At 44.6% G+C, this 13,673-nt stretch overlaps 1 protein-coding gene across 12 annotated transcripts in view; it reads left to right on the forward strand.

The window, feature by feature from the left end:
• Positions 1–13,673, forward strand: part of CPEB3 (cytoplasmic polyadenylation element binding protein 3) — a 255,613-nt gene that overhangs the window by 104,623 nt on the left and 137,317 nt on the right. For 10 of the 12 annotated variants that reach the window (XM_068257805.1, XM_068257804.1, XM_068257803.1 and 7 more), the window contains one exon: positions 184–878. The exons of the other annotated variants lie outside the window; for them this stretch is intronic. In XM_068257805.1, the coding sequence (XP_068113906.1) occupies positions 195–878 (684 nt within the window). In that variant the 5' untranslated portion in view covers positions 184–194. The remainder of the gene's footprint in view (positions 1–183; positions 879–13,673) is intronic. 12 annotated transcript variants of the gene reach the window in all.

The raw sequence follows: 13,673 nt of genomic DNA on the forward strand, positions 1-13,673 counted from the left end.
AACCAGAATGAGGCTGCTGTGAGTGCAGCGCTCCGAGTTCCGGGAGCGGATAGACGTGGCGGAATAGCAGTAGCGGTCCCCCCCTTGGCTGGCATGCCGCAGAGGGGCATCAGAGCTTGGCGCAGGGAGGCAGCGCTGCGTCACGTGACCCGGCATTAACCCCTTTCTCTCCTCCTGTTTCAGCTGTGCAAGCCATGCAGGATGACTTATTACTGATGGACAAAACCAAATCCCAGCAGCCCAGCTCAGAAGCCCCGTGCGCTGCAGAACCCCCCAGCGACAAGATGCAGATGGAGTCCCCCCTCCTGCCCGGCCTGGAGCCCCCCAGCAGCGGACCTTCCCTGTCCCCCTCCTTCGGGAGCACCTGGTCCACCGGCGGTGGCAGCAGCATCGCAGCAGATGACAGCTTCTTCCAAGGGATCCCCCCTGTGAACGGGACCATGCTCTTCCAGAACTACTCCCACCACCAGCAGCACGTCTTCGGGGGCACCTACTCCCCGCAGCTCCCCCAGCAGAGGAGATCACCTGTCAGCAGCAGCAGCCAGCCCCCCTATCATCAGAGGTACAGCCACCAGGCCATCCTCACCAACAAGCCCTCCTCCTCCTGGAACAACCAGCACAACGCCGCCTGGAACAGCCCCTCCAACCCCTGGGGGGCTCTGCCCGGGAGGGACCCCCGCAGGGCGGTCGGGGTGGGAGTAGGGGTGGGGGTCGGAGTGCCCTCCCCCCTCAATCTCATCTCCCCTGTGAAGAAGCCCTTCTCCAGCAATGTCATCGCGCCCCCCAAATTCCCCCGGGCTTCACCGCTGGCTCCGAAATCCTGGGGGGATGACAATGTGTTCAGGACGGATAATGGCAACAACCTGCTACCCCTACAGGTAATCCTCAATCATTCATTTACTGTGTGTGTGTGTTAGCTTGCATGTAGGTGCATTGCAAAATGAGGATGGGGTTAATAATCTGGTGCCACCTATGGAATCTTGGTGTATAGGATCTGTGCAAGTGATCTGCTCACATTGCTCAGTAGATAGGAGCCATGCAAGTGATCTGCTTAGTGCTTATATTGCTCAGTGTATAGGAGCTGTGCAAGTGATCTGCTTATATTGCTCAGTGTATAGGAGCTGTGCATGTGATCTGCTTATATTGCTCAGTGTATAGGAGCTGTACATGTGATCTGCTTATATTGCTCAGTGTATAGGAGCTGTGCAAGTGATCTGCTTATATTGCTCAGTGTATAGGAGCTGTGCAAGTGATCTGCTTATATTGCTCAGTGTATAGGAGCTGTGCATGTGATCTGCTTATATTGCTCAGTGTTTAGGAGCTGTGCAAGTGATCTGCTTAGATCTTACATTGCTTAGTGTATAGGAGCCATGCAAGTGATCTGCTTTGTATAGGATCCATACAAGTGATCACATAGTGCTTACATTGCTCAGTGTATAGGAGCCATGCAAGTGATCTGCTTAGTGCTTATATTGCTTTAGTGTATAGTAGCTGTGCAAGTGATCTGCTTATATTGCTCAGTGTATAGGAGCCATGCAAGTGACTCCAGTGCTCAGTGCATAGGAGCTGTGCACGTGACTACATTGCTTAGTGTATAGGAGCCTTGCAAGAGATCTGCTTACATTGCTCAGTGTATAGGAGTGTGCAAGTGATTGCATTGCTCAGTGCATAGGAGCCGTGAATACATTGCTTAGTGTACAGGAGCCATATGAATGGTGATCTGCTTACATTGCTCAGTTTATTGGAGCTGTGCATACATTGCTCAGTGTATAGGGGCCATGCAAGTGACTCCAGTGCTCAGTGTATAGGAGCTGTGCATACATTCCTCAGTGTATAGGAGCTGTGCACGTGACTACATTGCTCAGTGTATAGAAGCCTTGCAAGTGATCTGCTTACATTGCGCAGTGTATAGGAATGTGCAAGTGATTGCATTGCTCAGTGCATAGGAGCCGTGAATGCATTGCTTAGTGTACAGGAGCCATACAAATGGTGATCTGCTTACGTTGCTCAGTGTATAGGAGCCGTGCATGCATTGCTCAGTGTATAGGAGCCTTGCAAGTAAAGTGCATATATAGGTAGAGTTGTTCAAGGGAGTGTGTGTGTGTGTGTGTGTGTGTGTGTGTGTGTGTGTGTGTGTGTGTGTGTGTGTGTGTGTGTGTGTGTGTGTGATTATGGGTAGACTGTCAGTTGCCATTCTCCTGTAGCAAGCCTTGTCCTGGAGGCCGACCTGGGTGACTCAAGAAAACTATGACCCGGACATGCCGCGCAGTATATCAGTTTAGCTGCTGACTACACTGGAGCGCGTGTGCTGGGGGAATGCGTGCGCTCCTGTGTTGTGACGGCGTTGAGCGCTACCAAAAGAGTGCTGAATGGACCTCATGCGTGGCTCAGTATGTCCAGGTCATAGGTTACCCGGGTCGGCCATGGGAACAGGGCTTGCTATAGGAGAACGGCGAGTGACAGAACGGAATTCGCAGTAAAATTCACCAAAGTCCTTTATCTCCGGTATCCTTTATGCTGGGAATTCACGATGCATTTTTCCGGTCAATTCGCCGTTCCATTAATTTTTCGATTTGATTTTCCGCTCAATTCTCTTATCTTGTCTTATCAATTTCCATTCACTTCTATAAGAAATTGAGCGGTAAAACGATCATAAGTAAGATGGGACATGTCAGAAATTATCTATCGAACCATCTATCTGCCTAAAATACGCATGGTGTCCTCCGAGCATTGAAGGTTAATTGGCCTAAACCTTGAGGGTATATTTATTTGCTTGTCTTGCTCTGGATCAACTGGGATATGTGCAGATGCAGCAGAGGAAGTTAGCTAATGCTTACTTATTTGTTTTATTTTACTGGTTGGACTTGAAATCTAAAGCCCCATCTACACCATACAATTTTTTTGTGTGCGATTGGATCAAATGTGATTCATCGATTCGATTTGCAATGGCATTCGACCACATTATCGACTCCTGATCGGGCATGTCGGATTTTATCGAATTGATTCGCACAAAAAATTGTATGGTGTAGATGGGGCTTAAGTAATTTGCTTACATGAATCACCCCATAGGGTCCACATAATTGGTCAATTTCCATGGATCACTTTATAAAGTACAAGTAATTTCAGCGATTGGGCTGGCCAGAGATTAGTGCTGCTCTATACTTGGCTTGTGTTGCCTGTACTGTGCAGCAAGCACAAGTCAGCATTTCTCCCTGACATCTGCTGTAGGTTTTTGTCTATTTACAGTCTGAGCAAGTGTCAGAAAAGCTAACCTGTCAAGTGAGTAATTTATTGGCTGATGGGATGAAGTGAAAAATGTGGAAGGCAAGGTTTTTTTTTTTTTTTTCTTCTTCTTCTCAATTTTGTAATTGTAAACACTCCATTTATTTAGCCATTTGGTAGATGTGTAATGTATTATTTTGTTACTATTTTTAGGCTCTTGAAATGTGACTCAGACTGTGATCTCCTCTGGTGTTGGCTTACAAACCACTGCATTGTAGCCAGTCAGATACAAAATTGCAGTTTACTCCAGCTCTCTCTCTATTTTTTTTTTTTGGGGGGGGGGGGGGGGGGGGTGGCTGTTTAGTGTTTTTAGTGGACGCAGTGGTTGGATGTTCTGATTTTAAAGGGAACCTAAAGTGAGAGATATGTGGTAGGTGCCATATGTATTTCCTTTTAACCACTTTAGGACCGCAGTGTTAAGCCCCCCCCCCCCCCCCCCCCCCCCCCTAAAGACCAGGCTATGTTTTACTTAAAGAGAACCCGAGGTGGGTTTGAAGAATATTATCTGCATACTGAGGCTGGATCTGCTTATACAGCCCAGCCTCTGTTGCTATCCCAAACCCCCCCTAAGGTCCCCCTGCACTCTGCAATCCCTCATAAATCACAGCCACACTGCTGACAAACAGCTTGTCAGAGCTGGCTGTGTTTATCTCTATAGTGTCAGTCTGCTGCTCTCCCCGCCTCCTGCAGAACTCCAGTCCCCGCCTGCATCCCTTCCCTCCCTGCTGATTGGAGGGATGGGACGGGGGCAGGGACCAGAGCTATGCAGGAGGCGGGGGAGCAGCTGAGACTGACACTACAGATGTAAACACAGCCTCACAGCACGGCTGTGATTTAAGGGATTGCAGAGTGCAGGGGGACCATTTATTTCCAACATGTCTGATCTGCTTTCCAATCAATTTTTCAAACCTTTTTTTTTATAGAAGTGAATAGAAAATCGATCGAAAAATGGATCAGAGATCGGACATGTGAAAATAACCAGTCAGTCAGTAAATCTGTCCGAAAATTCCACCATATGTACCTAGCCTAAATCGCACACCTAAAACAAACGTGGATTATCTCCTCAGATTTTTGTCAACACATCAGATCTGCAGGCTTGTTCAGGTTCTATGGCAAAAGGTCCATTCCCAAAGCAAGATTTCAACTGTTATTTTGACAGATGAATGTTCATTCCAGCCGACCTCATGCAACTTATTTCACGAAAAGGACGTCCAATGTAAGGCGTCATTCGCCTATTTTGAAAGACGGTCATGATGAATCACCTTCAGAATGATCGTTAAACAATATCGATGTTTCTGCTAAAGTCAGTGGAACTTTGCACTTTAGATTTCCACAATCTCTCTTTCCTTGGGTACTTATCTTAAAGGACTTACGAGGCCAATCATTGAGAAAAAAATAAAAAAAAGTTAGCTACCTGCGTCAGTTTGTAAGGCACGGAGGACGCCGTCCGCGCCCTCCGTGCCGTTCCGCCGGGTCCCCGCCGCTCAGTAGCCCCCCGAACTGTCCCCGACTGCGCGGCCAGGGTCGGGCTCTCCAGACTGTACAAAGATGGCGGCTGCGCAGTCCGCATAGCCACGAGTGCGGCTGCGCAGCTCTAAGGCCAACCCCCCGATCTACGCTACAGGAAACGGCCTGTTACGTGGATCGGGGGGTTGGCCTTAGAGCTGCGCAGCCGCACTCGCGGCTATGCGGACTGCGCAGCCGCGGCCAGCTCCGGCCGCCATCTTTGTACAGTCTGGAGAGCCCGACCCTGGCCGCGCGGTCGGGGACCGTTCGGGGGGCTACTGAACGGCGGGGACCCGGCGGAACGGCACGGAGGGCACGAACGGCGTCCTCCGTGCCTTACAAACTGACGCAGGTAGCTAACTTTTTTTTTTTCTCTCAATGATTGGCCTCGTAAGTCCTTTAACCACTTCACAACTGTGGGGTTTTACCCCTTCAGCATCCGAGCAATTTTCTCCTTTCAGCGCTCCTTACATTCATTCGCCTAGAACTTTATCATTACTTATCACAATAAAATGAACTATATCTTGTTTTTTTTCACCACCAATTAGGCTTTCTTTAGGTGGGACACTATGCCAAGAATTATTTTATTCTAAATGTGTTTTAATGGGAAAATAGGAAAACATTTGGAAAAAAAAATTATTTTTCAGTTTTCCGCCATTATAGTTTTTAAATAATGCATGCTACTATAATTAAAATCCATGTAACTTATATGCTCATTTGTCCCAGTTATTACACCATTTAAATGATGTCCCTATTACAATGTTTGGCGCCAATATTTTATTTGCAAATAATGGTGCATTTTTTTCAGTTTTGTGTCTATCCCTAATTACAAGCCCATAATTTATAAAGTAACAGTGTTATACCCTCTTAATATAAATATTTAAAGATTTCAGTCCCTAAGGTAACTATTTAACCAGTTCGCATTCAGTCGTTTTTCGCTTCATGCATCCGAACAATGTTCACCTCCCATTCATTAGCCTATAACTTTATTACTACTTATCACAATAAACTGATCTATATCTTGTTTTTTCCGCCACCAATTAGGCTTTCTTTGGGGGGTACATTTTACGAAGAGCCACTTTACTGTAAATGCATTTTAAAAGGAAGAATAAGAAAAAAACGGAAACAAATCATTATTTCTCAATTTTCGGCAATTATAGTTTTAAAATAATACATGCCTCCATAATTAAAACCCACGTATTGTATATGCCCATTTGTCCCGGTTATTACACCATTTAAATTATGTCCCTATCACAATGTATGGCGACAATATTTTATTTGGAAATAAAAGTGCATTTTTTCCGTTTTGCATTCATCACTATTTACAAGCTTATAATAAAAAAAAAAAAAGAAATATTTCATCTTTACATAGATATTTAAAAAGTTTAGACCCTTAGGTAAATATTTTTTTTTTTTATTTTTTTTATTTTTTTTTAATTAAACATTTTATGTGGGTATTTTTGGGAGGGTGGGATTGAAATTGTATTTTTTTTTTGTAAATATATGTGTATTTTTATTTAACATTTAGATGTAGTTTACTTTTTGGCCACAAGATGGCAGCCATGAGTTGTTTACAGTGACGTCACTCTAAGTGTACCACGTACGCTTAGAGCGACATTGGAAGCAGAAAAAGCGTAGCTTCCGAGAGAAGCTGTCGCTTTTTCTGCGGGGGAAAGGAATCAGTGATCGGGCACCGTTGCCTGATTCACTGGCTAACAAACCGCCGGCCGGGAGCGCGCATGCACGCGCGCGATCGGCCGCGTGGACGCGCAGGAGTGCACATGGCTTCCTGGATGTGAGTTTCACGTCCAGGAATGTCAAATAGTATTTTATTTTAATATTACAAAAAAAAATATTGGTAACAATTGGGGAGTGTGGGAGTAAATGAGTTAAAATGAATAGTGAAAATAATGTATTTGTATGTGAATTTTTTTTGGGTGTAGTATTAAATTTTTGGCCACAAGATGGCCACATTTTTTTTTTCAGGCGTCCTGCAAGCGTCGGAAGGACGCTTGCAGGAAGGGAGGCTGGGAAACTGAGTTTTTTCACAATGATCGCGCTGCTTCTCGTGGAAGCATGCCGATCATTGCGAGGGCAGAGATCAACGAACGGGAATGGATTTTCCCGTTCATTGATCTCCGGGCGAGCGGTTGGCGGCGTGCACGATTGCGGGAGTGCGAGCGGGAGCGCGGACAGCAGCGGCGGGGGGTGCGTATATCTACACTCCGGGCGGGGAACTGAAGTCCAAAGGAGCGTAGATATACTGTACTCGGGCGGCGAAGTGGTTAAAGAGGAACGCCAGTGAAAATAATGTAATAAAAAGTGCTTCATTTTTACAATAATTATGTATAAATGATTTAGTCAGCGTTTGCCCATTGTAAGATATTTTTAATCCCTGATTTATATTCTAACATTTATCACATGGTGACATTTTTACTGCTGGCAGGTGATGTAGCTGCTGCTTGCTGTTTTGGCAGTTGGAAACAGCTGTAAACAGCTATTTCCCACAATGCAACAAGGTTCACAGACAGGAAACTGCCAAGAGTACGTACTCAGAATTTTTGTGGGAGGGGTCTCACCACAATTTCAGCCATACAGCGCCCCCTGATGTTTGTGAAAAGGAATCGATTTCTCATGTAAAAGGGGGTATCAGCTACTGATTGGGATAAAGTTCAATTCTTGGTTGGAGTTTCTCTTTAAAGGAAGCCTAAAGAGTGGGGTATATGGAGGCTGCCATTCATTTTCTTTTAAACAATACCAGTTGTCTAGCAACCCTGCTGTCTATTTGGCTGCAGTAGTGTCTGAATAACTCCAGAAACAAGCATGCAGCTAATCTTGTCAGATCTGACAATATTGTCAGAAACTCCTGATCTGCTGCATGCTTGTTCAGGGTCTATGGCTAAAAGTATTAGAGGCAGAGGATCAGTGGCTGAATAGTGTAATGGTTAAGGGCTCTGCCTCTGACACAGGAGCCCTGGGTTCAAATCTCGGCTCTGCCTGTTCAGTAAGCCAGCACCTATTTCAGTTAGGAGTTTCTTGGGCAAGTCTCCTTAACACTGCTACTGCCTACTGAGTGCGCTCTAGTGGCTGCCTCGCAAGTGCTTTGAGTCCGACAGGAGAAAGGCGCTATACAAATACTGCCATTATTATTATCATCAGAAGCATGGCCAGGCAACTGGTATTGCTTAGAAGGAAATTAATATGGCAGCTTCCATATTCTTCTCGCTTCAGCTTTGGAAAACGGAGAAATCCAGACGTTAGTCGATGTTTGGGGCCGCATAAAGTGATGTAACACAAAGTCAGATTGATGTATACTGAGATATCAAGGCATGCCTCATCTTCAGGAATCGGTGATGATTGCAGATGCTGAGTGAGGTGCTGAACCGTACCCCTCTTTACACCTTGGGATCCATGTGGCCTAATGCTGTCCATGGAAACCTTTACGATCTAGATGCCATACTTACATAATCATAAGTACAGATTCTGGTTAAACAGGAATAACCATTTGCGAGACTTTGATGGGCTGGTCAGATTCAGGAGCTGCTGAACAATTAAAAAATTCAGTTCCTGTTGAACCAGAATTTCTATTTTAGTTGCATTTAGCAATCGTCCACTTTCTGGGGTTGGAAATGTTACCATAGCCAAGGCATTGCTCGCTCATCTCTGCCAATCTCAAGCAGCTGTTCTGCAACAAAACAGGTTCCTTACCCCAGGGGGTGCAGGACCCTTGTGTTGCTGTTGGTTACATGGCCAGTGATGTATGGCTGTACTATACGTGCCAAAAGGGTGGGGGTCGTTTTTATACCACAAACTGGTGTAAATGATATTGGGGACAGCATTTACATTTAGGACACATTCACAGAAAGTCAAGAGACGAGGCTGGTGGCGGCGTAGTGGCTGGATGGTGTAATGGTTACGGGCTCTGCCTCTGACGCAGGAGACCAGGGTTCGAATCTCGGCTCCTCTTGTTCAGTAAGTCAGCACCTATTCAGTAGGAGACCTTGGGCAAGTCTCCCTAACACTGCTACTGCCTATACAGCGCGTCCTAGTGGCTGCAGCTCTGGCGCTTTGAGTCCGCCAGGAGAAAAGCGCAATATAAATGTTGTCTTGTAGTATGGCAGCCTCGGCTCTTGTCTTTCATACATTATCCCCCCCCCCCGTCTTTCCCGAACCTGTATAAGCCAAAACTAATTCCGGGTACAACCCCCCCCCCCCCCCCCCGTTTGTACTTTGCGTAATAAATTATTCTGATTCAGTGGTGCTGTGCAGTGTAACGGCTTATTGGTAATGCGGCTTACCGCACTGCGATGCACCACCTATGCAACGTTCATAGTGTGATGGGTGCGTTGTAGTACAACGTATGGAATGGTAAAACTCTGCATGCAAGACGCGTGTTAACGGTTGCAACAACCACTGTGAACGTAGCCTTATAGGTTACCTGAGACGGGTGGGTTGGGGGACGTTTAAAAGAATTGTTTAATTATCTGGGGCATCCTCCAGCCTCATGACCAGTTTCCTCCCTCGCTGTCCTCCTGGGTGGCTTTGTTTGCCTGCTAACTGCTCTGGTAATCCTCGTTCAATCAGGCTCTTCTGCACATGCCTGGTGGCCGCATGTACCCACCGCGTTCTCGTCGCCGTAAGCATTCTGCGCATGTGCAGGTAGTACTACACAGGTGCAAAACGCTCCCAGCGACATGAATGTGATAGGCTGTGGGGCCACGCATGTGCAGAAGAGCACGACTGAACAAGGATTACCGGGGCCGATAGCGGGAGGGAACGGTTGCCGTGGGGATGACGGAAGCCCCAGGTAAGTATCAATTATTTTACCTCCCTCGTCTCAGGTTCTCTTTAAAGAAATAAGATGTATTTATGCACGTGTGTGTGTAATATAAATATTAGGTTTGGGTGCCTTTTTTGTTTTTTTAAAATTGCATCTTAATTGCTTTCCTGCTTTAAAACTATTGGGTTTAAAATTTGAAAAGTGATAAATACAGAAAGTAATGTAATTTAATTGTGCTACACTGTTCAATAATGTTAGCTTATGCACAAATATGGAGGAATGGGATTGTGTGTAAGTATTTGGGATCAGTGGTATTTTCAGATTAGCAATATGACTGTTATCGTGGTTTTGGTGGCTATACCGCTACCCTGGAGACGGCGTATTGGGTTTGTTGAGAAATGTATACAGACCCCAGGAGTAAAGGCAAATGTTTGGATAATCCTGTAACAGCTGTTGGAGAGAGCGGTCCTGAAATCCATTCATCATAACCTAGTGTGCTTGACAGTGAAGCTAATTTGCTCATCTGAGAAGGTGGGAGGCTTTCTTGGCCACCTACTGTATTATTTCCCCCTTAGTCAAGCGCGTATATCTATCTCATACATAAAGCTGCAGATGTCCATCGCTCTGCTGAACCTTGGTCTATAGCACTCGTTGAGTGTTCACTGCTGTCATCTGGCTGTTTAGAAAGCTGCAGAGGGGAGGTTGAGCTTGCCATCGCCCAGCTGCGGATTTGTCTACAAATTCACTGCAGCAGACTCATTCTCACTGTTAGTGTTGCTGTGCAAAAGTTTGGTCTAGTTAAAGGGAACCTGAGGCGAGAAGCATCTCCGGTTCCATGCTTACATGAAAAAAAAATATACATATATCCAGGCACATCGCCTCTAGTTAGGACATTAAATAAGTTATTAAGGAAAGGGAGGTGCTGAAGGGGGTGTGGCTAGAAAACAGCAAAAATCTATTAACCCTTCGCACTCTCGCATGCAAATGTTCAAACAAATGCATTTACAGATTCACTCATCCAGGCACCACTGTTATCCCTACAGCTAAATTAAAAGCCGATGTGCCTGGATATATGTATTTTTTTCTTGTTACTGACCCCTGTGGCTAGGGTCTAATTCAGTGCACTCCCTCCTTCCCCTGTATGTGTTTGTCAGCATGCAGACAGCTTATGCTGGTGTATGTGCATGGTGCACATGGACACATAACGTTAGCTCCCTTGTGCGATTGGTAAGATGCACTGTCTGTCCCAGGAGAGGACGTCAGGATGTGTGCTCCTAATCCATTGATAGGTTTGATGCAATGAATGTGTTTGCATGTCTGCACTATGCATGTTACAGGGCCAGAGTTAGGACACCTATGTTTACCTGGGTACTTCTGCGCAGTATAGGTGACTAAGCATAAGAATGCATTCTTCTGTGAACTAAAACCCCGGCTTTTAATTTAGCTGTAGGGATAACAGTTGTGCCTGGATGAGTGAATCTGTAAATGCATTTGTTTGAACATTTGCATGCGAGAGTGCGAAGGGTTAATAGATTTTTGCTTTTTTTCCATGCTTACATGGGGCTTCCTTAAGTCCCGTTAGGGCCGATTGTCCCTCGCCATGTCCTCGGGTTGCTCCGGTCCCTGGAAATTCAGCCCGAAAGCCTGGCCAAGTCGTGCTTCTTCACGCATGCCCAGCCAGGCACGCTCCCACGTTGGGCTCCCCTCCCTAGGAACAATCTGTGCCTGCGCAGAACTACTACTACTACCACCGGCCAGACTTTTGGGCCGAAATTGCTGGGGACCGGAGCCACCCGAGGAGACGGCGAGGGACGAGCGTCCCTAACTGGACTTAAGGAAGCCCCAGGTAAGTATGGTACCTAAGACGCTTCTCATCTCAAATACACTTTAAATTTAGGCTCTGATCAGTGGTGGTTTCTCCCATTACTGATGTTAGTTCACGCTACACATACAAAACATGAATAGCTATTGTGATTTTGCCGCTTTTTGCAGTGTGATTCCCGTTCAACAGAAGGGAATCGCATTGTAATCGCCCCCAAAGTTCTGCAGGCAGCACGTTTGCGATGTATGCCAATTACAAACGCTGCAGTGGGAATGATCCCTTAGGGATACATTAACAGCACTTTGCTGATCGCTGGCAAAGTGCCCCAAGTGTGAGCCAGCCATGAGTGGGGGTGTTTTTTTTTTTTTTTTTTTTTTTTTTTTTTTTTTAATACTACTATACACATCGCAGGTTATATTGAAGCTCTGGCTAATTTTTTTTATGCGTTGTATAAATAATTTTAATTTCTGCATTTGTAATTGAAATCTTACAAGGACTTTTTAAAGAACCATATGTAACTAAAATGACAATCGTTTTTGTAATACAGTATTACATTTTTTTTTTTCTTGTGTGATTTCTTCATTGACACAATTATTCAACCCCCTTAAAGAGACACTGAAGCGGAAAAAAAATTATATTATGATTTGTATGTGTAGTACAGCTATAGGCCCATACACACGTCGGATTTTAACGAACGAGTCTTATCACCCGAACGATAGTCTGTACACACGTCGGATTTGACGTGCGAACGACTGAACGACGGAACGTTCAAACGACGGGTCGTTCAGAAAATCCGACGTGTGTATGGGCCTTAAGAAATAAAACTTTAAGATCAGATACATCAGTGTAATTGTTTCCAGTACAGGAAGAGTTGAGAAACTCCAGTTGTTATCTCTATGCAAACAAGCCATTAAGCTCTCCGACTAAGTTAATCGTGGAGAGGGCTGTTATCTGACTTTTATTATCTCAACTGTAAGTAAACTGTTTACTTTTTCTCTTCAAGAGGAGAGGTCATTACTTCAGACTGCTCTGAAAGACTCATTTTGAATGCTGAGTGTTGTGTAATCTGCACATATTATAGAATGATGCAATGTTAGAAAAAAACACTATATACCTGAAAAGAAAAATATAAGAATATTTTCTTTGCTGCTAATCTTCTAGTAATTATTCATAGTACACAACCAATTCATTATATCATATTTTTTTTCGCTTCAGTGTCTCTTTAAAGAGGAACTACAGTGAAAATAATAAAAAAAAAGTGCTTCATTTTTAGAATAATAATGTATAAATGATTTAGTCAGTGTTTGCCCATTGTAAAATCTTTTAAATCCCTGATTTATATTCTGACATTTATCACATGGTGACATTTTTACTGCTGGCAAGTGATGTAGCTGCTGCTTGCTGTTTTGGCAGTTGGAAACAGCTGTAAACAGCTATTTGCCACAATGCAACAGGGTTCACAGACAGGAAACTGCCAGGAGTACATACTCAGAATTTCTTTGTGGGAGGGGTTTCACCATAATATCAGCCATACAGCGCCCCCTGATGGTCTGTTTGTGAAAAGGAATAGATTTCTCATGTAAAAGGGGGTATCAGCTACTGATTGGGATAAAGTTCAATTCTTGGTCGGAGTTTCTCTTTAATAATATTTAATCATCACCAGGATAGAAATCACCAACAGGTCACTCACTGTCATTAAAAGCAATATACTTTAATAAACTTTAAATGATACCACATATACAATATCTTACTTTAGGGGTCCTTTTGACAGGGACCCTTAGTAGTAATAAGCATATAGTGTATATAGATACACAAAAACAGTCTCACGGTCTCTTTGTACAATTGCCCAGTCTCCACCTACCGTTCCTCCAGCTACCGTAGGAACGGTAGCTGGAGACTGGGCAATTGTACAAAGAGACCGTGAGACTGTTTTTGTGTATCTATATACACTATATGCTTATTACTACTAAGGGTCCCTGTCAAAAGGACCCCTAAAGTAAGATATTGTATATGTGGTATCATTTAAAGTTTATTAAAGTATATTGCTTTTAATGACAGTGAGTGACCTGTTGGTGATTTCTATCCTGGTGATGGTCACTGTCTGAGGATATGCACTGTGGTGTTTACAGATAACAGTGTGATCGCCTAGCGCTGTGGATTTACATTTGGAGTTCTATTAAAACCTATTGTGGATATGGTTATCCTGAGCAGCTGGTGAAAAGGACATTTATAGAGGAAATTTCAAGTTGGAGCAGCGCCTGTATTTGCATCTTTCAAACGTAA

This window comes from Hyperolius riggenbachi, chromosome 10 (assembly GCF_040937935.1).
Source record: "Hyperolius riggenbachi isolate aHypRig1 chromosome 10, aHypRig1.pri, whole genome shotgun sequence".
In the NCBI taxonomy this organism is placed as follows: domain Eukaryota; kingdom Metazoa; phylum Chordata; class Amphibia; order Anura; family Hyperoliidae; genus Hyperolius; species Hyperolius riggenbachi.